Source organism: Rhinoderma darwinii, chromosome 4 (assembly GCF_050947455.1).
Source record: "Rhinoderma darwinii isolate aRhiDar2 chromosome 4, aRhiDar2.hap1, whole genome shotgun sequence".
Classification (NCBI taxonomy): Eukaryota; Metazoa; Chordata; class Amphibia; order Anura; family Rhinodermatidae; genus Rhinoderma; species Rhinoderma darwinii.
Genome location: NC_134690.1, coordinates 61,546,492 through 61,572,033, shown reverse-complemented (window position 1 = coordinate 61,572,033; position 25,542 = coordinate 61,546,492). Strand labels below are relative to the sequence as shown.

The following is a 25,542-nucleotide window of genomic DNA, read 5'->3' as shown; positions in this document are numbered from 1 at the left end:
TATAGTATTTCATGTAGTGTTGGCTACAACGTTTGATACAATGTTTAGTACAATGTTGAGTGCTTAGTTAGGTACAGCGTTGGGTGCAGTGTTAGGGGCAGTTCAGTGGCGTAACAATCGCAGGGGATGCAAGTGGGCCTGGAGAGGAAAGGGCCCGTCCTTGATCCCCACAGGCCACTCTGTCACATGAGGCCTCGGCAGGCATGGTCTGTGTCGCAGCTTACGCAAAGTCCTGATGCTGCTTGGTGTCCTTGTAGGTGATGCGGCACAGAGCTTGTGTGCCGGGGCCTCATGTGGCACGGGGGCCTTGTGTGTCTGTTTTGTTTTTTTCTGGTCTAGGGTCTGAATTAGTACTCTCGGCTCTGATCTGGGGGGGGGGGGCACAGAATGTTCTAGTTATGCCCGTTTACTGTAAATTTACTAGTACAACAGCTGACCCCATGTGTGACCTATTATTTGCCTAGATGGTGGAATAGCTCGCTTTAAAGTCTATGGCATTGGACAGAGAGACTGGTCTTCATGTGGCCCAAATGACTTGGAGGACCTTCTGTCAATGAATAATGGAAGTGTGTGCATTGGATACAGTGATGCACATTATGGTCATCCCCGGAATCTCATAGGTATACATAAATTCATTAAAATGCTCACTTTGGAAAATTTGGCGCTTAATGATATTTTTATCTCCTTTAAATGTTAATGCTACAACTGACATGAAGGCCTAGGAAGAGCAGCTGACATGGGTGATGGGTGGGAGACAGCAAGAAGGCTTGATCGGCCTCCCATTCTAAAGGTAACGAAAAAGATGCAGCTTGTATTACACATTTATCTTCGTGTTAATCCTGTCATTTTTATTGTAGAGACACTTTGAAATGAACATATTTAGTAATAGTGAATCTGAGCTGAATATACTAATGTCCTGTAGATCTTTCGGCTGGTAATCTGAAGATTTAGGAAAGGGGGACATTATGAAACACTCTCCTGACTGTTTTCTTTTGTAAATACTTGTTTTTCCCATAAAATAACAATTCTGGAGAAACTTTTCTTAGAATTCTGCGTTGTGCAGTTCCTCTCTTATTCTGCCTCGAAATGTATAAATAAATTGACAACTTGGTGTTTCCATATTCCTTGTCATGTATGTTGCTACACACGCTGAGGCTAGATTCACACGAGCGTTGCGCGTCTCGGATGTGAAAAACAGCAGGTGCATCCTTGCTTTTCCCTGCGGGATGCGTTATCATGCATCCCCCATAGACTGGAGTCTATGGAGGGATGCATTAAGCGCAAAAAATAGGACATGTTCTATTTTCTCACCGACCCTTGAAAGAACGACCGTGTGACTGGCCCCATTGAATTACATAGGTCCGTGTGGCGGCCATTATTTTAACGGCCGTCACACGGACATATAACACGTTTGTGTGAATAAGGCCTGAGACTGTAAACACTGATTATACTGTGTTATAGGGACACACCCATTGATAAGAGGAATGGTAACACTCAGATGTCAATTTATTAATTCATTTCAAGGCGGAATAACAGAGAAGCAGTCCCATGTAAAGCTCTATAATTGTTATTTTGTGGGGAATACAAGTATTTACTAAAACAGACATGTCAGGAGAGCTAACAGGTCTTCTTTCAGTCAGCTGGGGGCCTAACCAGGTCTGCCTTCAGTGAATGCCTATTAGGCCCTGCCATATACATGGCCTCATAGATGCCTGTCAGTTTTAGGCTGGGTTCACACGAGCATGTTACGTCCGTAAAGGACGGAACGTATTTCGGCCGCAAGTCCCGGACCGAACACACTGCAGGGAGCCGGGCTCCTAGCATCATAGTTATGTACGGCACTAGGAGTCCCTGCCTCGCTGCGGGACAACTGTCTTGTACTATAATCATGTTTTCAGTAGTTCCACGGAGAGGCAGGGACTCCTAGCGTCGTACATAACTATGATACTAGGAGCCCGGCTCCCTGCAGTGCGTTCGGTCCGGGACTTGCGGCCGAAATACGTTCCGTCCTTTACGGACGTAACATGCTCGTGTGCACCCAGCCTTACACTGACACATGTAATACACTGCAATACAGGAGTATTGCAGTGTATTATAATAGCGATCAAACTATCACCCAGAAAAGTCCCCTAGTGGGACTAAAAAAAAGTTAAAAAAGGTTTAGTAAAGTTTCGAATGAATAAATAAAAATGTCAAGTAAAAAAAAAATGAAAACCCCACTTTTTCCCCCTTACAAAATACCTTATTATGATTTTTTTCTTTTTTTTCTAAAAAAAAGCTACACATATTTGGTATCGAGGCATCCATAACAACCCCAACAATAAAACTATTAGGGCGGGTTCACACATAGCGGAATTTCACTTAAATTCCGCTGCGGACACTCCGCAGCGTTAATCCGCAGCGGAGCCGTTTCTCCATTGACTTTCACTTTAATTTAGCAGTGTTCGTTTACACGATGCGTACAATTCCGCTGCGGAGCATAGGCTGCGGAGCGGAATTTGGTGTCCGCAGCATGCTCTGTCTGTTGCGGAGCAGTGGCGGACTGGTTGCGGACTCATGGCGGAATTTCTCCATTGACTTCAATGGAGAGTCAAAATTCCGCAATGAAGTCCGCAGATCTTATGTGTGCTGCGGAGCGTATTGTTTTTACTACCATGACATTTCTTCATTCTGGCTGGACCTATGTATTTCTAGGTCTACAGCCAGACTGAGGAAGTCAATGGGGCTCCCGTAATGACGGGAGCGTTGCTAGGAGACGTCTGTAAATAGTCACTGTCCAGGGTGCTGAAAGAGTTACGCGATCGGCAGTAACTGTTTCTGCACCCGGGACAGTGACTACCGATCTCAATATACATGTATCTGTAAAAAAAAATATAAGTTCATACTTACCGAGAACTCCCTGCGTCTGTCTCCAGTCCGGCCTCCCAGGATGACGTTTCAGTGTAAGTGACGGCTGCAGCCAATCACAGGCCAAGCACAGGCTGCAGCGGTCACATGGACTGGAGCGTCATCCAGGGAGGTCGGGCCGGATGCCGAAAGAGGGACGCGTCACCAAGACAACGGGCGGTAAGTATGAATTTCTTTGACTTTCACTAGGGAAAGTGCTGTCCCTTCTCTCTATCCTGCACTGAATAGGGAGAAGAGAAGCACTTTTCCTGCAGTCCGCAGCGGCCAGTCCGCATCAATTTTCTGCACATTTTGTGCAGATCCGCTGCAGAATCTGCAACGCAGATTCTGTGCGGCATTGATGCGGACAGTTGCGGAGGAATTCCGCCATGTGTGGTCATGCCCTTACGTTATTTAACCTGCTCGGGGAACGCCGTAAAAAATAAAATAAGAAAAATGCCAGAATTTCTGTCTTCTGTTCATCCTGCCATTCCAAAAATTTGATAAAAATCTGTCAAAAAGTCATATGCACCCCAGAATGGTACCAATAAAAACTACATGTCATCCCACGAAGAATAAGTCCTCATATAGCTACATCGGCAAAAAAAAAAAAAAAAAGTTATGGCTTCTGGAATATGGCGACACAAAAACACATTCTTTTGAAAAAAAAGTGTATTTATTGTGTAAAAGTAGTAAAACATAAAAAAATATATAACTTTGGTATCGCTGCAATCGTAATGACTTGCTGAAGTTATTATGTAATTTATAGCATGCAATAAACGGCGTATATTTAAGACACAAAAAAGCATGGCGAAATTTCTGCTTTTTGTCCATTAACCCCTTAAACATGTAATAAAAGTTAATCAATAAATTATATGTACCCAAAAAATTGTGCCATTAAAAAAAACAGCTTTTCTCGAAAAAAACCCAAGTCCTTATACAGCTATGTTGGCGGAAAAATAAGAAGTTATAACTCTTTGAATGAGCCGATCGAAAAAAGAAACAAAATTGCTTGGTCTTTAATGCCTAAAATAGGCTGGTCATTAAAGGGAATGTGTCGCTAGAAATTATTTTTTTTAAGTTAAACAATTAGTATTTGAGTGATTACATATTGTTGAATTTTTTTTTCATTTTCCACAAGTCAGGAAATATTATAAATTAGATTCTAATTTATAACATTTCCATGTGCTGGCCACTAGAGGGAGCAGTTCCCAAAATTGCAGCATGGCCACTGTGGTAAAGCAACCTCATTGATTTATCCTGCAAATTTGGGGTGGACACACTCTCTCTAGTGTCCTCACACAATCCCCCTTCCCTTATTCTGTCTAGTGCCAGGAGAAGGAAGGGTTTGAATCTTCAAACCTCCTACACTGTGTGCCGCCATTTTCTGAGCGACTGCTCAGTGTAGGAGGATTAGATACAGGGCTCAGCAGACAGTATCACACGAACATAATACACACATCACATACACGAACATAAATTACCTGCCGCCGCCTCCGCTGGTCTACGCTCCTATTCCTTGTGCCTGAACATATGGCCAGAAGCCGTTTGCATTCTCTATGGGGTTGTATGTGCCGTATTCCATCTCTGTATGCGTCGTTAATCGACACATACAGAGATTAAAAAAAATGGCAGCCCCCCATAGAGAAGTAAAAGTTTGAACACAGTAAAAATTAGAATGTGACAACACTAATAAATAAAATTTTTGTTTATATTTTATTAAAAGTAATTTAATAATAAAAATAAAAAAATCATGACACCTTCCCTTTAAGGAGTTAACTCCTTTAAGGAGTTAAGGGGTTTATCCAGGTTCTAAAAATATTTTGCTAATAATTGAAAATTTTGGAGTAAAGGTTTATTTTGTGCCAGGTTGCAGACCAAAGGTTTATTTTTTTTTTAATCTTCCAGTACTTTGCAAAGATTTCCTGAGTAATTTCACTTGACATGTGTTTGTTCCATACTCTTGACATTTACAAGATAATTTATAAATTTTCTGGCAGAGATAAACAAAATCTGAAGTTAATAAGTCAATAAATAGCCATTTAACCATGTTTGCTTTTTACACGGGAATATTGTTGAAAACATGATCCATAAGTCATAGATGAAGCTACGTCTTTCATAGGCTGATGAAAATGGCATTCTCCAAGTCCCGGGAAATGAATGGACAGTGTTTCGGCTAGGACATCCTGGTCTAATAACGCACATAGAAATTGACACTAACCATTTTAAAGGTAAGTTTGATGTAAAAAAAACCCTAATAAGATAAAACTGGAGATGTTTATTCATATTCAATGGAATACAAACATAATGGGGCAGATTTACTAACTTGTCTGTTTTAGACAGTGTAAACTTAAACGAGGCAGCTAGTAGATGCGCCAATTGTATCAAACTGGTGTTTGGTGTATGATAAATTTGCCACATCTTGCTAGACATGTTAGAAACATTCTCCTCCTTATACAACCTCTTAAATTGGCGTTTATATGCTAGATGTTGCTTCTTCCCCAGTAAACAACACACCCTTGTCGAGCACAGAGAAAAAAAAAGTGTCTAAACCGGTTAATAAATGTGGTGCACGGAGTGTACACTAGAATTCTGGAGCATTTTGAATAGAAAATTTGCCCCATTATATACACCGATCAGCCGTAACATTAAAACCACTGACAGGTGAAGTGAATAACATTGATTATCTTATTACAATGGCTCCTGACAAGGGTGGAATATATTAGGCAGCAAGTGAACAGTCAGTTCTTGAAGTTGATGTGTTGTAAGCAGGAAAAATGGGCAAGTGTAAGGATCTGAGCGACTTTGACAGGGGCCAAATAGGGATGGCTAGATGGCTGAGTCAGAACATCTCCTAAATGGCAGGTCCTGTGGGGTGTTTCCAGTATACAGTGGTAAGTACCTACCAAAAGTGGTCCAAGGAAGGACAACCGGTGAACCAGCAACTAGATCATGGGCGCACAAGGCTCATTGATATCACAGAAGAGATACTATAGCACAAATTGCTGAAAAAAGTGAATTCTGGCTATGATAGAAAGATGTCACACAGTGTAGGCTTTCTGCCTTTGGAGCTACGTAGCCACAAACCGGTCAGAGTGCCCATGCTGAACCCTGTCCACTGTAGAAAGCGTCTTTAATGGGCACGTGAGCATCAGGAGTGGATCACGGAGTAAAGGAAGAAGGTGGCCTGGTCTGATGAATCATGTTTTTTTTAAAGTTTTATGGATGGCCATGTAAGTGTGCTTAACTTACCTGGGGAAAAGATGGCACTGGGAGACACAATGGCTATAAGACAAGGAGAGGAAGAGGCGGTAGTGTGATGCTCTTGGCAATGTTCTGCTGGAAAACCTAGGGTTCTGGCATTCATGTGGTTGTTACTTTGACACGTACCACCTACCTAAACATTGTTGCCGACCAAGAACTCCCCTTCATGGAAATGGTACTCCATAATGGCAGTGGCAATTTTCAGCAGTATAAAGCACCCTGTCACACTGCAAAAATTGTTTAGGAATGATTTGAGGAACGTGACAACGAGGACCTGTCATGATTTTTTTTAAATTTAAAACCACATACCTCCGCTTATTCCTGATATCCTTTTCGTTTCCTGCGCTGTAATTTTTTTATTATTTTTTTTGGCCCTCCCTTTGTTCCGCTTGGCACATAATATGCTAATTTTGAGTGAAGGTACAAAGAGGAGAGCCTCACAGTGATTCAGAAGACCCGCTCTGATTGGACAGCGTCACAGTGATGCAGGAAGTAACGCTTACTGGTGAGAGATGAGGTCTGCACCTCTCTGTACCTTTACTCAAAATTAGCATATTAGGCACCAACCAGAGCCAGGGCCGGAGCGGGACAATGGGAGGGCCAAAAAAAAGGAATAATTACAGCGCAGGAATCAAGAGGACGCCAGGAATAAGGGGAGGTATGTGGTTTAAGAAAAGGGCCTCTGACATGAGCTTCAAATTCCACAGATCTAAATCCTGCAGTGATATTGCCATCCATATGTCCCATACTTCTTGCTAATTTACCAAATGAATTTAAGGAAGTAGTAGCGAACAGAAAGATGGCAATATGGAACATAATTGATAGACTACACATAAAATACACATCAAAGGAAGTTTTCCATTGACATGTCTGAAAATAATATTAGCATAGACATTACATTCTGATGTCCGGACCTGTCTAATACACAGAGATGAGCGGAACTACATAGACACTACTTATCTCTTACTGCAGAAGCAGTCTTTTGCAGGAGTGCCAATTGCTGATTGACTACCATGTACTACTCCCTCTACCATTAAAAAAAGAGGTTCTTCAGCAGCTGCAGGTTTTTTCTTTACTTCTGCTGCAGTATATCCTAATCCACACCTCGCAATACACATCTCAGATGCTGCAGATCTTCTTTATGAAAAGGATAAGGGTTCTTCATATAAATCAATTAATAGTGGTCAGGAATCTCCCACTTAGGCTGGGTTCACACCAGCCTTCAACTTTCTGTTGTTTTGCTCCATCAGTGGAGCAGAACATCGGAAATACCAGAAGCACCGATTCTGTTGCAGGACAGACACCGCCAACAAAACCCATTGACACCGTTTTGTTGGGTTTCCGCCGTGCTGTCCGTGGTTTTACCTGAAATAATAGCGCAGTGCTATTATTTACGGTATTTTCAGACGCATCTGCGATGGAGGCCCCTAATGACACCTCCAACGCAGATGAGAACAAGGCCTTACTCTTCAACAACAGATTCTGCAGCAGCTGAAGTGTGTATTATAAGGATTAAAGTACAGACTACTTCAAATGATAAAGAATATTAGGGATCATCTCAGAGTTCAGTAAACCTGGATTAATGTGCTAAACCTGAAGTCTTGTGCTTTTATATGGCAGCACGGAACTCATTGGTACCTTCAAATATCTTATAATTTACTAGTGTGGACATCATTCCAAATATAATAGAACATATGTTAACAATGAACGCTCAGGGACAGACGCTGAACCACAGTGGTCACAAGGCCAAGTCTCAGGTATGCTATCAGCGTTTATCTGAGGACATCTTTTCACACCGACTTTCTCAGCCCTACCTTTTTTCAATAATCAATAAACTTGTCTGTAAATACGGTCATATTCAGCTGACCATATACCTGTAAAGGATCTGCCAGGTACTACATCTGGGTATACTCCCAGGATTAATCAGTCGACACCTGAGGCCAGACCTCTGAGACTGACACCTGCTCCCACCAATCAGGGTGGCAGGCTCAGGAGTGGGAGAGCCTATCGCGGCCTGGTCAGTCAGAGTTAGCTCCGCCCCCTGTCCATTTATACCTGCCGTTTTCTCTTCCTCCTTGCTTGTTATTCTTTTTGGATTCCTGGCCCCACTGCTTACATAATAACAAGCCCTTACCTAGTCTACCATTTCTTCTACGCTGACGCTATCATGGACCCCCTTGAGACCCTGACCCAGCAGATGCAGGGCCTCTCCCTACAGGTCCAGGCCCTGGCTCAGAGGGTCAATCAGTCTGACGCTGCCTTTGTAGTACCCCTCACCTCACCTTTAGAACCCAACCTCAAGTTACCTGACCGGTTCTCAGGGGACCGTAAGACTTTTCTCTCCTTCCGGGAGAGTTGCAGACTTTATTTCCGCCTAAGACCTCACTCCTCAGGTTCCGAGAACCAGCGGGTGGGTATCATTATATCCCGACTCCAGGAAGGGCCCCAAGAGTGGGCCTTCTCCTTGGCTCCTGACGCCCCTGAACTTTCCTCCGTTGATCGGTTTTTCTCTGCCCTCTGTCTCATTTACGACGAGACTGACAGGACTGCCTTAGCCGAGAGTCAGCTGGTGACCTTACGTCAGGGTGGGAGACCTGTTGAGGAATACTGTTCTGATTTTAGAAAGTGGTGCGTAGCTTCTCGGTGGAACGACCCGGCCCTAAAGTGCCAGTTTAGGTTAGGATTATCTGACGCCCTGAAGGATCTGCTGGTTAGCTACCCCTCTTCTGACTCCCTAGACCAGGTTATGGCCCTAGCAGTACGACTTGACCGACGTCTCAGGGAACGTCAGCTTGAACGTTTCAATGTTTTCCCCTCTGACTGCCCTGCGATTCCCCCCGAGGTCCCGTCTCCTCGCTCTTCCACGGAGGACTCGGAGGTACCTATGCAACTCGGGGCCTCCATGTCCCCTCGACAACGTAGAGAGTTTCGCAGGAAGAATGGTCTCTGCTTCTATTGTGGGGACGACAAGCATCTACTGAACACCTGTCCCAGGCGCAAGAATAAGCAGCCGGAAAACTTCCGCGCCTAAGTGATCATCGGGGAGGTCACTTGGGCGCACAGGTATTTCCCGTTAATACTAAACGCAATAAGATTTTGCTTCCCTTTCAGGTCTCGTTTGCTGGCCGGTCTGCCACTGGCAGTGCCTTCGTGGATTCGGGCTCATCTGCTAATATCATGTCTGTGGAATTTGCTATGTCTCTAAAAATGCCATTTATTGATTTACCTTATCCTATCCCTGTAGAAGGTATCGACTCCACTCCTCTTGCTAATGGTTATTTTACTCAGCATACTCCTGTTTTTGAACTCCGTGTTGGCTCCATGCATTTGGAGCAGTGCTCTGTACTGGTGATGCAGGGATTATCGTCCGATCTGGTATTAGGTCTTCCCTGGTTGCAGCTGCATAATCCCACGTTTGATTGGAATACTGGGGATCTCACCAAATGGGGTAGTGATTGCCTGATGTCATGTCTTTCGGTTAACTCTATTTCTCCCCGGGAGGAGGTAAACTCGCTTCCTGAGTTTGTTCAGGACTTCGCTGATGTGTTTTCTAAGGAGGCCTCCGAGGTGTTGCCCCCTCATAGTGATTACGATTGCGCCATCGATTTGGTGCCTGGTGCCAAGCTTCCTAAGGGGAGGATATTTAATCTTTCATGTCCTGAACGTAAAGCTATGAGGGAGTATATCCAAGAATGCCTGGCCAAGGGTTTCATTCGCCCCTCGACTTCTCCTGTAGGTGCTGGCTTCTTTTTCGTGGGGAAGAAGGATGGTGGTCTTAGGCCGTGCATTGATTATCGGAACTTGAATAAGGTCACAGTAAGGAACCAGTATCCCCTTCCGTTGATTCCGGATCTTTTTAATCAGGTTCAGGGGGCCCAATGGTTCTCTAAGTTCGATCTACGGGGGGCATATAACCTTATCCGCATCAAAGAGGGGGATGAGTGGAAAACTGCGTTCAACACGCCCGAAGGTCATTTCGAATACCTAGTCATGCCCTTTGGGTTGTGTAATGCCCCTGCCGTCTTCCAGAATTTTATTAATGAAATTCTGAGAGATTACCTGGGGGTATTTCTTGTAGTGTACCTTGATGACATACTGGTGTTTTCCAAGGACTGGTCCTCCCACGTGGAGCATGTCAGGAAGGTCCTCCAGGTCCTTCGGGAAAATAATCTGTTTGCGAAGACCGAAAAATGTGTGTTTGGGGTACAGGAGATACCATTTTTAGGTCAAATCCTCACTCCTCATGAATTCCGCATGGACCCTGCCAAGGTTCAGGCTGTGGCGGAATGGGTCCAACCTGCCTCCCTGAAGGCGCTACAGTGTTTTTTGGGGTTCGCTAACTATTACAGGAGATTTATTGCCAACTTCTCGGTCGTCGCTAAGCCTCTTACGGACCTCACTCGCAAGGGTGCTGATGTCCTCCATTGGCCCCCTGAGGCCGTCCAGGCTTTTGAGACCCTCAAGAAGTGCTTTATCTCGGCCCCCGTGCTGGTTCAGCCCAACCAAAGGGAGCCATTTATTGTGGAGGTTGACGCGTCCGAGGTGGGAGTGGGGGCCGTCTTGTCCCAGGGTACCAGCTCCCTCACCCATCTCCGCCCCTGTGCTTACTTCTCTAGGAAGTTTTCGCCCACGGAGTGTAACTATGATATTGGCAACCGCGAACTTTAAGGGTATGTGCACACACACTAATTACGTCCGTAAATGACGGACGTATTTCGGCCGCAAGTCCCGGACCGAACACAGTGCAGGGAGCCGGGCTCCTAGCATCATACTTATGTACGACGCTAGGAGTCCCTGCCTCGCTGCAGGACAACTTTCCCGTAGTATAATCATGATTTCAGTACGGGACAGTTGTCCTGCAGTGAGGCAGGGACTTCTAGCATCGTACATAAGTATGATGCTAGGAGCCCGGCTCCCTGCACTGTGTTCGGTCCGGGACTTGCGGCCGAAATACGTCCGTCAATTACGGACGTAATTAGTGTGTGTGCACATAGCCTTAGCCATTAAATGGGCTTTTGAAGAGTGGCGTCACTTCTTGGAGGGGGCCAGACACCAGGTAACGGTCCTTACTGACCACAAGAATCTGGTTTTCCTAGAATCTGCCCGGAGGCTTAATCCTAGACAAGCTCGTTGGGCACTGTTCTTTACCAGATTTAATTTCTTGGTTACCTATAGGGCTGGGTCCAAAAATATTAAGGCTGATGCACTGTCACGTAGTTTCATGGCTAATCCTCCTTCTGAGAAGGATCCTGCTTGTATTTTACCCCCTAGTATAATTGTTTCTGCCACTGATTCTGACTTAGCCTCTGACATCGCGGCTGATCAAGGGTCAGCTCCCGGGAACCTCCCTGGGGACAAACTGTTTGTCCCCCTGCAATACCGGCTAAGGGTACTCAGGGAAAACCATGACTCCGCTCTATCTGGTCATCCTGGCATCTTGGGTACCAAACTCCTCATTACCAGAAACTATTGGTGGCCTGGGTTGCCTAAAGACGTTAGGGCTTACGTCGCCGCTTGTGAGGTCTGTGCTAGGTCCAAGACCCCTAGGTCCCGACTTGCGGGCTTACTACGTTCCTTGCCCATTCCCCAGAGACCTTGGACCCATATCTCCATGGATTTTATCACCGATTTGCCTCCATCTCAGGGCAAGTCGGTGGTGTGGGTGGTAGTAGACCGCTTCAGCAAGATGTGCCACTTTGTGCCCCTTAAGAAACTACCTAACGCCAAGACGTTAGCTTCTTTGTTTGTGAAACACATTCTGTGTCTCCACGGGGTCCCGGTCAATATAGTTTCGGACAGAGGGGTACAATTTGTTTCCTTATTTTGGAGAGCTTTTTGTAAAAAGTTGGAGATTGATCTATCCTTCTCCTCCGCCTTCCATCCCGAAACTAATGGCCAAACGGAGAGGACTAACCAATCCCTGGAACAATATTTAAGGTGTTTCATTTCTGACTGTCAATTTGATTGGGTATCATTCCTTCCCCTCGCCGAATTTTCCCTGAATAACCGGGTCAGTAACTCGTCAGGGGTCTCCCCGTTTTTCTGTAATTTCAGGTTTAATCCTAGGTTCTCCTCCGTTTCCCCTGGTTGTTCCAATAATCCCGAGGTAGAGGACGTTCATCGGGAACTGTGCACAGTCTGGGCCCAGGTTCAGAAGAACCTAGAGGCGTCCCAGAGCATACAAAAGATTCAGGCTGATTGTAGACGTTCTGCTAACCCCCGGTTTGTCGTCGGGGATCTGGTGTGGTTGTCGTCAAGGAACTTGCGCCTTAAGGTCCCGTCCAGGAAGTTTGCTCCCCGATTTATTGGACCTTATAAGGTCATTGAAGTCCTCAACCCTGTATCCTTCCGTCTGGAGCTGCCCCCATCCTTTCGCATACACGACGTCTTCCATGCCTCCCTCCTGAAACGCTGCTCCCCGTCCTGGTCCCCCTCGAGGAAACCTCCTGTTCCCGTTCTCACCCCTGAGGGGGTGGAATTCGAGGTGGCCAAGATTGTGGACAGTAGGATGATCCAGGGCTCCCTCCAGTACCTGGTCCATTGGAGAGGATACGGGCCGGAGGAGAGGACTTGGGTACCTGCTCGAGATGTTCACGCTGGGGTATTGATAAGGAGGTTCCACCTTCTCTTCCCCACTAAACCGGGTCCTCTTAGTAAGGGTCCGGTGGCCCCTCATAAAAGGGGGAGTACTGTAAAGGATCTGCCAGGTACTACATCTGGGTATACTCCCAGGATTAATCAGTCGACACCTGAGGCCAGACCTCTGAGACTGACACCTGCTCCCACCAATCAGGGTGGCAGGCTCAGGAGTGGGAGAGCCTATCGCGGCCTGTTCAGTCAGAGTTAGCTCCGCCCCCTGTCCATTTATACCTGCCGTTTTCTCTTCCTCCTTGCTTGTTATTCTTTTTGGATTCCTGGCCCCACTGCTGCCTTGCTCCAGCCTGCTTCTGCCGTGCTTCTGCCTTGCTTCAGTTCCGTTTATCCTGCGTTGCTCTACCCCTGGCTTGCTTCTGCTCCGTGCTCCCGTTTGTATACTCCACTACTTCCTGATCCTGACTGGCTCATTCACCGCTCCGTTTCCTCGCGGCGTTCCGTGGGCTACTGTATTCCCTTGCGTGTTCCCTGTTTGTCTCCCTTGCACTTAGACAGCGTAGGGACCGCCGCCAAGTTGTACCCCGTCGCCTAGGGCGGGTCGTTGCAAGTAGGCAGGGACAGGGCAGTGGGTAGATTAGGGCTCACTTGTTCCCTTCACCTCCTTCCTGCCATTACAATACCGTTTGGGATCTCCTAACAATCTAATATCTAAGTGAATCATCCAATAAATGGCCATGGGGAAAAAAGAGGATTGGTAATATTGAATTGTTCAGTCAATGCCTATTCTAATGCTATCCCAAAATGAGTGACACTGACGATTCCTGCCAGCAGCGCTCTTCTGTGCACGTTCAGCTGAGATGAATGGTCATGTTAACAGGGGAATCAAAGGTGTTAACGAGTGGCGGGACAACTTTCGGCTAGCAGTTATCACATGACTATGGTCAGCTGTGGTTATGCTCCATTTTAGCTTTTCCTTTCTATACCAACCAAATCAGTCATTTATGTGAAATGCTAGCACGGATGTAGACGACATTGTAACGTTTATTGCAGGTAATGCACCAAACTCCTGCAAAATTGAAGCCTGCATTTTGACCCTGAAAGAGGAAGAAGAGAAAATCAGAGACAAATGGGCAGTGAAACTGGATAACAAATGGAAAAGTCTTCTATCTGTGACACAGGTATTTGTAAATGTTTGGATAAGCCCAGGTCATCTTGTTGGACTCCCTGCCAGGAGCTAAGGCTATCTTCACACAGAGGATTTTCATGCGTATGTTGGCACAGAAAACACGCATATTCCATGCCGATATCTCTCGTGATGACCACTTAGTAAAAGCTTCCCATTAATTTGAATGAGAAACCGCCCCGTTGTTCATGCGGAGCAAAATAATTTCCCTTCTTGACTAGATTTAACGCATGAAATCACATTGGGTAGCCACATGCAGCTTGACTGCTGGCCATATATACCAGTAGTTAGGAATCTGCCTATAATCTAATATCTATGGGCGTTGAATGGGGCTAATCTGCGTGTGGATAGGGTCTGGGGTCCGACATTAATATAGGGAGTATTTTCTGTGGTCTTATGTTAATATAGGGGTCTGAATATGTTTAGGGGGTCTGGTCTGAGGTTTGAAATAAATTTAGGGGTCTGATTAATTTTGGTTCTGATCTGGGGTCTACATTCTTTCTGTCTATTCTATGATCTGATTTAGAGGTCTGAATTAATTTATATGTCTGGTCTGTGATCTGAATTAATTTTGGGCTCTAGTTTGGGGTCTGGTATAGCAGTACAATATGGCACCACTATGTATGTGTAAGGGTATGTTCACACGTTTTACGCCTCGAATTACATCTGAAAAAACAGCTCCATTACGCCTACAAACATCTGCCCATTGCTTGCAATGGGTTTTACGGTGTTCTGTTCCCACGAGGTGTCATTTTACGCGTCGCTGTCAAAATACGGCGCGTAAAAAGACGCCCGCTCAAAAGAAGTGCATGTCACTTCTTGGGACGTTTTTGGAGCCGTTTTTCATTGACTCCATTGAAAAACAGCTCCAATAACGTCCGTAAAATACGCTGCAAAAAACTTGAGTTGCTACAAAAACGTCTGAAACTCAGGAGCTGTTTTCGCCTGAAAACAGCTCTGTATTTTCAGAGACGTTTTTGGTCACTGCGTGTGAACATACTCTTACTGTCAATTAAAATTGGAACTGTAAGGATATGTTCACACGCAGTGACCAAAAACATCTGAAAATACGGAGCTGTTTTCAGGCGAAAACAGCTCCTGATTTTCAGACGATTTTGTAGCAACGGACGTTATCGCAGCTGTTTTTCAATGGAGTCAATGAAAAACGGCTCCAAAAACGTCCCAAGAAGTGACATGCACTTCTTTTGAGCGGGTGTCTTTTTACACGCCGTATTTTGACAGCGACCCGTAAAATTACACCTTGTGGGAACAGAACACAGTAAAACCCATTGCAAGCAATGGGCAGATGTTTGTAGGCGTAATGGAGCCATTTCTTCAAGGTGTAATTCGAGGCGTAAAATGCCTGAATTACGTCTGAAAACTGCGTGTGAACATACCCTAAATGGGAGCCCATTTTATCACTTTATTTTAAGTGCATTAGCACCTCTAAAATGTATGTATGTATGTATATATGTATATATATATATATATATATATGTATATATATGTGTTACGTTATATATGTGACATAGCTGCAGCTGGGAAAGCCTCCGCAGATTGCAGGGAATGCATCCGTGCATCCAACATGGCTGTAGCAAAAACATTTGTGAGTGACACGGCTGCAGCGGGTAAAGCCTCTTTGTGCAATGTACGAGTGTCATATACATTGCACAGACTGTGAGCGGGGTGTGGGACCATGTACAGGTTTGAGGGCTGCTGCAATGTTTCCTTCCACGATGCTCGGTTAAATGGGAGCTGTTAGGAGGCAAGGATGGGCAGGAAGGTTTTTTTTGTAACAAACATATTTAAAGGCTAAGAATATTCTTTATAGGGTAACGTAATTTTAAAAAATAATCTGCTATACAAGTTATTTTGAAAACCAATTATTCTGTACACTCCTGCACTATGATCATTTCTCTATATAATTGGAGGTACACTTTAAGGCTAAAAAATAAGAGGACTAAACAGAAAAACATACATTCTGTAGAACCCCTCTAATGTTAAACGATGTCACTTTTAAAATGTTTATTCCAGCTCCATCCTCACAAGAGACATTTTATTGATGGGACGTCTTTATCACTTCAAGAAGTCATAACTCACGTGAAGATCACCATTGCCCCGGATGGGGGTATAAGCAGATTACGACTCTGGGGTTTTCCTCGACAACTGCCTTGAGACATTAAGTTAAATTCTGCTACTAGAAGCATTGTCTGTGTAAATCTGCTCATTCAGTTGAATTTTGGCATCTTAAAAATTTAATTGCGAATCCGAATCTACATGATATAGATGGAAGTTGATGATGACACTTTCTTCAATTGAATAAACAATATTAATTTGTGTGTCATAACTGTGCAAAAACGGAAAACTTGCTTTAGGAAATAACTTTTCCTTGTATTACCTATGCAGTCATTTGCAATCTAAATTAAGTATTCATGTGATACAGCATGCTCATACACTGTTGGACAAGGCTGCATACAAAGGGTGCATGTACTATAGAGGTAGCCCATGTGGCTGCTATGAGCCTTCTGTGGAGAGTCCTGGTTAGTCCAATTCCCTTTGCTATTGGGTGTCAGGAACCTGCGCAGGACTCCCGTCTCTAGAGAAACGGCATCATTAGCAAGCAAAGGGGTGGGATATTAGCCCTAGGGTCATGGAAAGTGAGTGGAGGAAATAAATACCAGAACCTTCTGTTATGGACGGCAACAACCAGCACCATAATAGGGGGCCGTTTAAACTTTGCTATGGGGCCCCCTCTCCTGTATGTATGTCACTGGTTACCACAAAATGAATTCAACCTGTACATTGAACATATAAGCACTTCTTGAATAAGATGGAGAATAATTGCTGGTAGACAAACTGAAGGTCTAAACGATAAAAATTTTTATTACAAGGACTTTGTGAACTGCAATTCGTAAAAGTACAGGTGTTTCTATTATGATTCCTATGCACAGTTCAGTTATCTTCCAAAACCTAAGTACCTACGATAAACTAGTTAAAAACCCTCACAATATAATAGGGATATAATATTCTATGTGTAAGATGAGGTAATGGGGGTGATGTGATGGTAGAGCCCCTGCACGAATGCCACCGAAAAGGATGAAACAAAGCAGAAAGTTAGCATAAACACTTTAACTTTTACATTCAGCTTTAAAATATGTACAGTTTGTTTGCTGCAGCTTGACCGGCAGAGTTAGGCCAAGGACACCCTTGATGCAAGGGGAAGTCTACTTAGACCTAGTAGGCCACAATATGGGGGCTGTTTCTGTGAAGTTCGGGCCTATCGTTCCTTCTGTAAATGGTGGTAGTTTGCTGCTGACTAAGAAGGCCCTTATAGACCTATTGTATGAGGACCTGCTATTTCTAAGTTGTTCCTTATTGCTGGACACTGCAGGCTCACTCTTTACTTGACTATGCAGAACGTCAGCTTTATGTTCCTTCTCTAACCGCCTAGATAGCTCTCTTCACAGTGTGTTTTACCTTCCCTACCTCCGCTTGCTCTCTGGGACCCTAGCACAGATACAGCCTTATCCAGTTCTCATCAGTCCTCGTATGACGCCTCAATTGCAGCTCTTTTTGCTCAGACTCAGCGCTTCTTTTGTCCGGTCCACCACAGTAACTGAAATGGCAAAATGCTCCGTCCCTTAAAAGCCACCGCACACTCCTCTCTTCTCTCCACAAAACGCAGTTCAGGTCACTCCTAGCTCTCTCCCAACCCTGTTTGGTGGCTCACCGCTGTTTTATACATACAGCGCCACCACCATTTGTGATGATGCATGCACGTGCATCCACCATCACCCTTTTACAGAGTTTAGCAAATGCAGCCGAAGATGGCGACCGGGCCATACATACAATAGAACATTTCAACGGCCCCATTCTCTTCAGCATACGATTCCCACATCTTACATATGTATACCTCAAGAGAGTCTTTTTTCAAAATACCAGAGTAGGTAAATACGAGAATAGGGCAAATTAAATGGAAACTGCCATTGCTGTCTCAGAATAATAAAACAGGAGGCAGAATGGACTTGGGTCGTTACATAGCAAGAATCTGATTGCACGGGGTGACAACTGCAAATCTGTTCTCTTGTCTCTTCACCATGCTAATTCCTGCTTAAGGTTGCTCACTGCCTGTGATATACATGCTGCCGCATAGGTATAATCTGCAGCTACTTCTGTGCTTTTTCTTATACCTACAAGCATGAAGCCCAACCGTTACATAGTTACATAGTTTGTACGGTTGAAAAAAGACACATGTCCATCAAGTTCAACCAAGGGATGGGAAAGGGGAAGTAAAAAATGTCTACACATAGCAGTTAATATTTTTTTGTTCTAGGAAATTATCTAAGCCTTTTTTAAAGCCATCTACTGTCCCTGCTGCGACCAGCTCCTGCGGTAGGCTATTCCATAGATTCACAGTTCTCACAGTAAAGAAGCCTTGTCGCCTCTGCAGGTTGAACCTTTTTTTCTCCAGACGGAGGGAGTGCCCCCTTGTTTTTTGAGGGGGTTTTACATGGAACAGGATTTCACCATATTTTTTGTATGCGCCATTCATATATTTATATAAGTTAATCATGTCCCCCCTTAGTCGTCTTTTCTCAAGGCTAAATAGGTTTAGTTCTTTTAATCTTTCCTCATAACTTAGATTCTCCATGCCCCTTATTAGCTTCGTTGCTCTTCTTTGTATTTTTTCCAACTCCAGGGCATCCTTTCTATGAACTGGAGCCCAGAACTGGACTGCATATTCTAGATGAGGCCTCACTAATGCTTTGTAAAGTGGTAATATTACATCCCTGTCCCGCGAGTCCATGCCTCTTTTTATACACGACAATATTTTGCTGGCCTTTGAAGCAGCTGATTGACACTGCATGCTGAAATTTAGTTTATGATTTACAAGTACACCCAGATCCTTCTCAACAATTGACTCCCCCAGTGTAGCTCCCCCTAGGACATATGATGCTTGCAGGTTTTTCGTACCCAGATGCATAACTTTACATTTATCTACATTAAACTTAATTGCCAAGTGGACGCACAAACACTTAGTTTGTTTAAATCTGCCTGCAATTCACAAACATCTTCCATAGTCTGAACTATATTGCATAGCTTGGTGTCATCTGCAAAAATAGAAATAGTGCTATTAATCCCATCCTCTATATCATTAATAAATAAGTTGAATAATAGTGGTCCCAGCACTGAACCCTGGGGTACACCACTTATAACTGGGGACCATTCAGAGTAGGAATCATTGACCACAACTCTCTGGATACGGTCCTTGAGCCAATTCTCAATCCAATTACAAACTATACTTTCTAAACCTATAGTCCTTAATTTACCCATTAGATGTCTATGAGGGACAGTGTCAAATGCCTTTGCAAAGTCTAAAAACACTATATCCACAGCGGCCCCTCTGTCTAGGCTTCTGCTTACCTCTTCATAAAAACAAATCAGGTTGGTTTGACAGCTTCTGTCCTTTGTAAAACCATGCTGGCTGTCACTTATAATACTATTTATTGTCACATAATTCTGTATATAGTCCCTCAATAGCCCCTCAAACATTTTCCCCACAATTGATGTTAAGCTTACTGGTCTATAATTACCCGGCAAAGACCTAGAGCCCTTTTTGAAAATAGGCACCACATTTGTCCTGCGCCAGTCCCTTGGCACTATACCACTCATGAGAGACTCTCTAAATATTATGAAGAGGGGGACAGAAATAACTGAACTAAGCTCTTTAAGAACTCTAGGGTGTAACCCATCTGGTCCCGGGGCCTTGTGTACATTTATTTTATTTAATTTAGCTTGGACCATATCTACATTCATCCAATTCAGTATATCAACTGATATATTAACAGCACCGGCAGCGGTTACATCAGCTGCTCCTTCTTCTGTTGTATATACAGAGCGGAAGAACCCATTTAGTAACTCTGCCTTCTCTTGATCCCCTGTGACCAACTCCCCATTACCACTATCTAAGGGTCCTACATGTTCAGACCTGGGCTTTTTTGCATTTATATGCTTGAAGAATTTTTTAGGATTTGTTTTACTATCCTTGGCCACCTGCCTTTCATTTTGTATTTTTGCTGATTTTATTACATTTTTACAGATTTTATTAAGCTCTTTATATTTTACAAAGGCTGCAGATGTACCCTCAGATTTGTATTTTTTAAATGCCCTTTTTTTGACATGTATTGCCCCTTTCACAGAAGGTGTAAGCCATGTGGGGTTTAATTTTAGTCGTTTATACTTGTTACCTGTAGGAATACATTTTGCACTATAATTACCCAAAGTAGATTTGAAAATCTCCCATTTATCATTTGTCCCATTATTTGACATTAGTTCTTCCCAGTCTATATCCTGAATTGCCGCCCTCATCCTGGGGAAATTGGCTTTCTTAAAATTAAATGTTTTTGCCCTCCCAGCCTGCATTTGTTTTTTACAGTATAGGTAAAATATAACTATATTATGATCACTGTTACCGAGGTTTTCACGAACATTGACATTCCCAACAAGCTCTGCATTATTAGAAATGACCAGATCCAAGAGAGCTTCACCTCTAGTCGGGTCTTCCACAAACTGGCACATAAAATTTTCCTGCAACAGGTTGAGGAAATGTCTCCCCTTTGCAGTTGAAGCCGAACCATGACACCAATTAATATCCCGATAATTAAAATCTCCCATTATCACAACAGTACCCGCCTGTGCAGCCCGCTCCATTTGTTTATATATTTGACCTTCTATCTCTTCAGTTATATTGGGGGGTCTATAGATTACACCAAAAGTAATTTTTTCAGTGTTTACTTCCCTTTGTAATTCCACCCACAAGGTTTCAACCTCCTCACAGTCTTCACCCTCTAATGTCTCATTTACACTCATCTTCATATCGCTTCTCACATACAGACATACACCACCACCTTTCCTATTTGCCCTGTCTTTCCGAAACAGTGTAAAACCCTGTAGATTTACAGCCCAGTCACGTGAAGAGTCCAGCCATGTTTCAGCAACACCAACTATATCTATATCTTCTTCCAGTATTAAGGCCTCCAGCTCCCCCATTTTGCTTGCTAGACTTCTGGCATTTGTGAACATACACTTTAACTTGCCTTTAAATGTTTCACTTTCACTATCAGAAATGTGATTATTTGACATTTGGGCCTTTTTATTTTCACTGCTGTTTTGTAACGAAAGGATCTCCTTATCTTGTTGCCTAGTCCTCTCCCCACCGTCTGTTTCTCCCCCCACCAATATAGTCTGACCCCTCTCTAACCTAACTACCCCTTTATTTCCTACATTGGCCTCCCTCCTCAGCCCTAGTTTAAACACTCCGCCACCCCAGCTAGAATTCTCTCCCCCAGCACAGCGGACCCCCTTCCATTTAGGTGAAAATCATCTGCAGAATACAGTTTGTACCCCAATGAAAAGTCAGCCCAGTGCTCTAGGAACCCAAATCCTTCTCCTCTACACCAAGACTTAAGCCATGCATTTAACTCCCTGAGCTCCCGCTGTCTTTCCTGTGATGCGCATGGCACAGGCAGTATTCCTGAGAATACAACCTTGGAGGTCCTTCCCTTCAGCTTGTAGCCTAGTTCTTTAAAATTATTCTTAAGGCTCCTCCACCTACCATTTATTCTGTCGTTGGTACCGACATGGACCACAACAGCTGGATCATCACCAGCCCCTCCCAGCAATTTGTCCACCCGTTCCACCACATGCCGAACCCTGGCACCAGGGAGACAGCAAACCATTCGGTTGAGGCGGTCTTGGCGACAAATTATTCTATCAGTCTTCCTGATTATAGAATCCCCTACAACTATCAATTGTCTTGGCTTACCTGCATTACCATCCCGCCGACTACTAGCTGGGCTGTTCTCCCGGCTGTTAGGGAGATCAGTATCCACTAGGGCTGCCTTTTCTGAGACTGACACCGTCGCATCATCACCCAACCTGGCAATTTTGCTTGGAATGCCAGAAACCGGATCGGCCTTCCTTGTCTTTGACCCCTTTCTACTGCCCCTAACTACATTAACCCAGCTACTTACCTGATCCTGCTCACCCATGTCTTCACCCTCCAGTTCTAACCCACTAACTTCATGCTCCGTGAGCAGCAAGCTCAGCTCAAGATTGTCTATCCTCCTCAGTGTTGCATTCTGCTCCTCCAGATCTCTAATACGAGCTTCCAGGTGACCAACATGCTCACATCTGCCACAGAGATATTCGCCCTGGAACTCCGGCTCCAGTCGTGTATACATATGGCAAACTGTGCACTGAAGAAAACCTCCAATCTTGCTATCCATTATCCAAGTTACACCAAAACAGCGAACAATTGTCAAAGTAAAAGAAAAGAAGAGTACTTACTGGGGCTTCAACTCCTCTTTTCAACTCCGGTTTTAGAACTCCACTTAGTTCACAAGCCACTTAAACCACCAAGCTCAGAAAGAGCACGCAATAAAGTAATAGGACATAAGCCTCCGTCAAAAGACTTTTCAAGGCATGATCAAAACTGTGGAACAGTTTCCTTGCTGTAGCAGTGTCCTTATCAGTGCCGGATTAAGTGTACCATGGGCCCTGGGCTGTTGACACAACTTAGGCCCCCTCCTTCCCCCTCACACACAATTCAACCCCCCCCAACCCACTGACACTGTACCCGTCAGTGCCGCAGACATGACGGATACAGGTTTTAGCACTAGATAAAGCTGCTCTGTATACAGGATACAAAGCAGCTGTATCTTAAACAGTAAAAATTATTTTTAATAAAAAGTATTTAGAAAGTTGGACCAAACACACTGATACACTGTTTTATTAACCCCTTCCTGACATCTGCCGTGTATATATACGGCGCTGTCGGGCAGGGCTTCCCGCAAAGCGCAGTACCATTACCGTTACAGCTGGCAACCTGAGGTATCGGCCAGGACCGGAGCTTGCATCTGATCTGGCCGATTAACCCCTCAGATGCTGCGTTCAATAGAGATCGCAGCATGTGAGGAGTTTTTAGCCACCGGCACCCCAGCAACGTGATCGTTGGGTTGCCGGTGGCTGCAATGGCAATCGGAGGCCTAATGTAGCGCGCGAGCGGGTGACCAGAGGAGCGATGGGAAAGGGGGAAGGAGTAGGCCCACAATTTGGCAGCCGGCTCGGCTCTCAGTGTGGATCACGATGGCCAACAGGCCTTCCCTTTCTCTCAGGGCCTGCTCACAGCTAGTGATGAGGGGGTTTGCACGGGTAAATGAGGATGGTAGTCTCTGAATATCCCCCGGGACACTCCCAGTGTCTGCTCCTGTCCTGATGGTGTTTTGGGGTGTCCTTGGTGTTATGAGTGCAAAATAAGACAGGAGGCTGAGGTGGCAGTTGAACAGGCTAGCACGCGGCACACTTTACTTAAGTTTCCAAAATGGCAGTTACAATCTTCCACATGAAATGGAGGCACAGCTTCTTGTGATAAACTCGGTCTTTTCAATACAATAAAGCACCAGATGCAGGAGTGGGCGACCCTCTCTCTCTGCTTCTCTGCTTCTCTTCTGATACTACCCATGGCAATTCTAGGGCATAGCTGACCCCATAGTAAGTGGGACAATACAATATCTATGCAATTCTCTGCTTTCTCTGTAATGGCTCCTGGCCTGTGCTACTTCTGCCTTTAATGGGTAGTCAGGGCTAATATATGAAGGATGAGACTCACCAACATATTTTAAAAAGTCTCCAGACTGTTCTCTTTCTCTTTCTTTCTGCGAGCTTCTCTATAGCCTGATGTTATAGTCTCTGGATCCTAGATGGATGGACTCAGGAGCAACTCCACTTTGCTGTTAACTCAATTGATCACTCACTGACTGCCATTAACTGCCACTGGACCCCCTCTATCTCCTAAGCTCCTCCCACCTTCTGGAAACTTCCCAGTATAAGACACTCCTGCATAGGCTGTAACACAGTGCATTGTAACTTCACATTTCTTATTTTAAAATGACAGTACCTAAAAGTGCAAATATGTCATGAAATACAGTTACAACACATTATCTCTCAAGTAATGTCTTGGGGGACATTACATTCAACGTGATCGCTGGGTTGCCGGTGGCTGCAATGTCAATCGGAGGCCTAATACCTCCCGGTCTTCCAGCAACAGAAGCCTCCTATGCTCCGCTCGCCAGGGGGCCTAAAAGGCTTTTGGTACCATTGGCAAGATGTCGCCGGCTCAGCTTCCGGCTCAGAAGTTGAGCCGTTGTCATCAGTAGTGGGTGTCCGCTGTATGTTACAGCGGACACCCCGCTGTAACAGCAGGAACAGGAGGCCTCCTGTCTGCCATTACGGAAGCCGATTAGGCCCGAACCGGAGCCGGAGCCTGATCGGCTTGCTGTCAGTGAACAACTGACAGTTCTAATACATTGCACTACATAGGTAGTGCAATGTATTAGAACATCAATCAAACAGTTGGACCTTCAAGTGCCCTAGTGGGACTAAAGAAAAGTGTCAAAAAAAGTGTCAAAAAAGTAAAAATAAAGTTGTAAAAAATAAAATAAAAGTTTCAAGTAATAACATAAAACACAATCGCCCTTTTTCCCTTATCAAGTCATTTATTATTGAAAAAAATAAATAAGACCATACACATTTGGTATCCCCGCGTCCGTAACGACCTGAACTATAAAAATATTATGTTATTTGTCTCGCTCAGTGAACGCCGTAAAAAAACCTAAAAAATAATAGCAGAATTCCTTTTTTTTTGGTCACATTGTCTTCTAAAAATTGAAATAAAAAGTGATCAAAAAGTCGCATGTATCCAAAAATGGAACCTATAAAAACCATAGCTCGTCTCGCAAAAAACAAGCCCTCATACAGCTCCGTCAACAAAAAATGTAAAAGTTATGGCTCTGACAACTTGGCGACAGAAAAAAATACATTCTTTTTACAAAAGTAATTTTATTGTGCAAAAAGTTGTATAACATAAAAAAGTTCTATAAATTTGGTATCTCCGGAATCGCACTAAACCCGCAGAATAAAGTTAAAGAGGCTCTGTCACCAGATTTTGCAGCCCCTATCTGCTATTGCAGCAGATAGGCGCTGCAATGTAGATTACAGTAACGTTTTTAGTTTTTAAAAAACGAGCATTTTTGGCCAAGTTATGACCATTTTCGTATTTATGCAAATGAGGCTTGCAAAAGTACAACTGGGCGTGTTGAAAAGTAAAAGTACAACTGGGCGTGTATTTTGTGCGTACATCGGGGCGTGTTTACTACTTTTACTAGCTGGGCGTTGTGTATAGAAGTATCATCCACTTCTCTTCACAACGCCCAGCTTCTGGCAGTGCAGACACAGCCGTGTTCTCCAGAGATCACGCTGTGACGTCACTCACAGGTCCTGCATCGTGTCAGGACACATCGGCACCAGAGGCTACAGATGATTCTGCAGCAGCATCGGCTTTTGCAGGTAAGTCGATGTAGCTACTTACCTGCAAATGCTGATGCTGCTGCAGAATCAACTGTAGCCTCTGATGCCGACACGATGCAGGACCTGTGAGTGACGTCACAGATCTGCACTGCCAGAAGCTGGGCGTTCTGAAGAGAAGTGGATGATACTTCTCATCAGAAAGCCCAGCTAGTAAAAGTAGTAAACACGCCCCGATGTACACACATAAT

At 44.4% G+C, this 25,542-nt stretch overlaps 1 protein-coding gene across 2 annotated transcripts in view; it reads left to right on the top strand.

Moving 5' to 3' along the window:
* Positions 1 to 16,274, top strand: part of ALLC (allantoicase) — a 69,484-nt gene extending 53,210 nt beyond the window's left edge. For both annotated transcript variants that reach the window (XM_075861135.1, XM_075861136.1), the window contains exons 8-12: positions 465 to 620; positions 717 to 790; positions 5,009 to 5,117; positions 13,795 to 13,922; positions 15,962 to 16,274. In XM_075861135.1, the coding sequence (XP_075717250.1) occupies positions 465 to 620; positions 717 to 790; positions 5,009 to 5,117; positions 13,795 to 13,922; positions 15,962 to 16,102 (608 nt within the window). In that variant the 3' untranslated portion in view covers positions 16,103 to 16,274. The remainder of the gene's footprint in view (positions 1 to 464; positions 621 to 716; positions 791 to 5,008; positions 5,118 to 13,794; positions 13,923 to 15,961) is intronic.
* Positions 16,275 to 25,542: the final 9,268 nt, after the last annotated feature.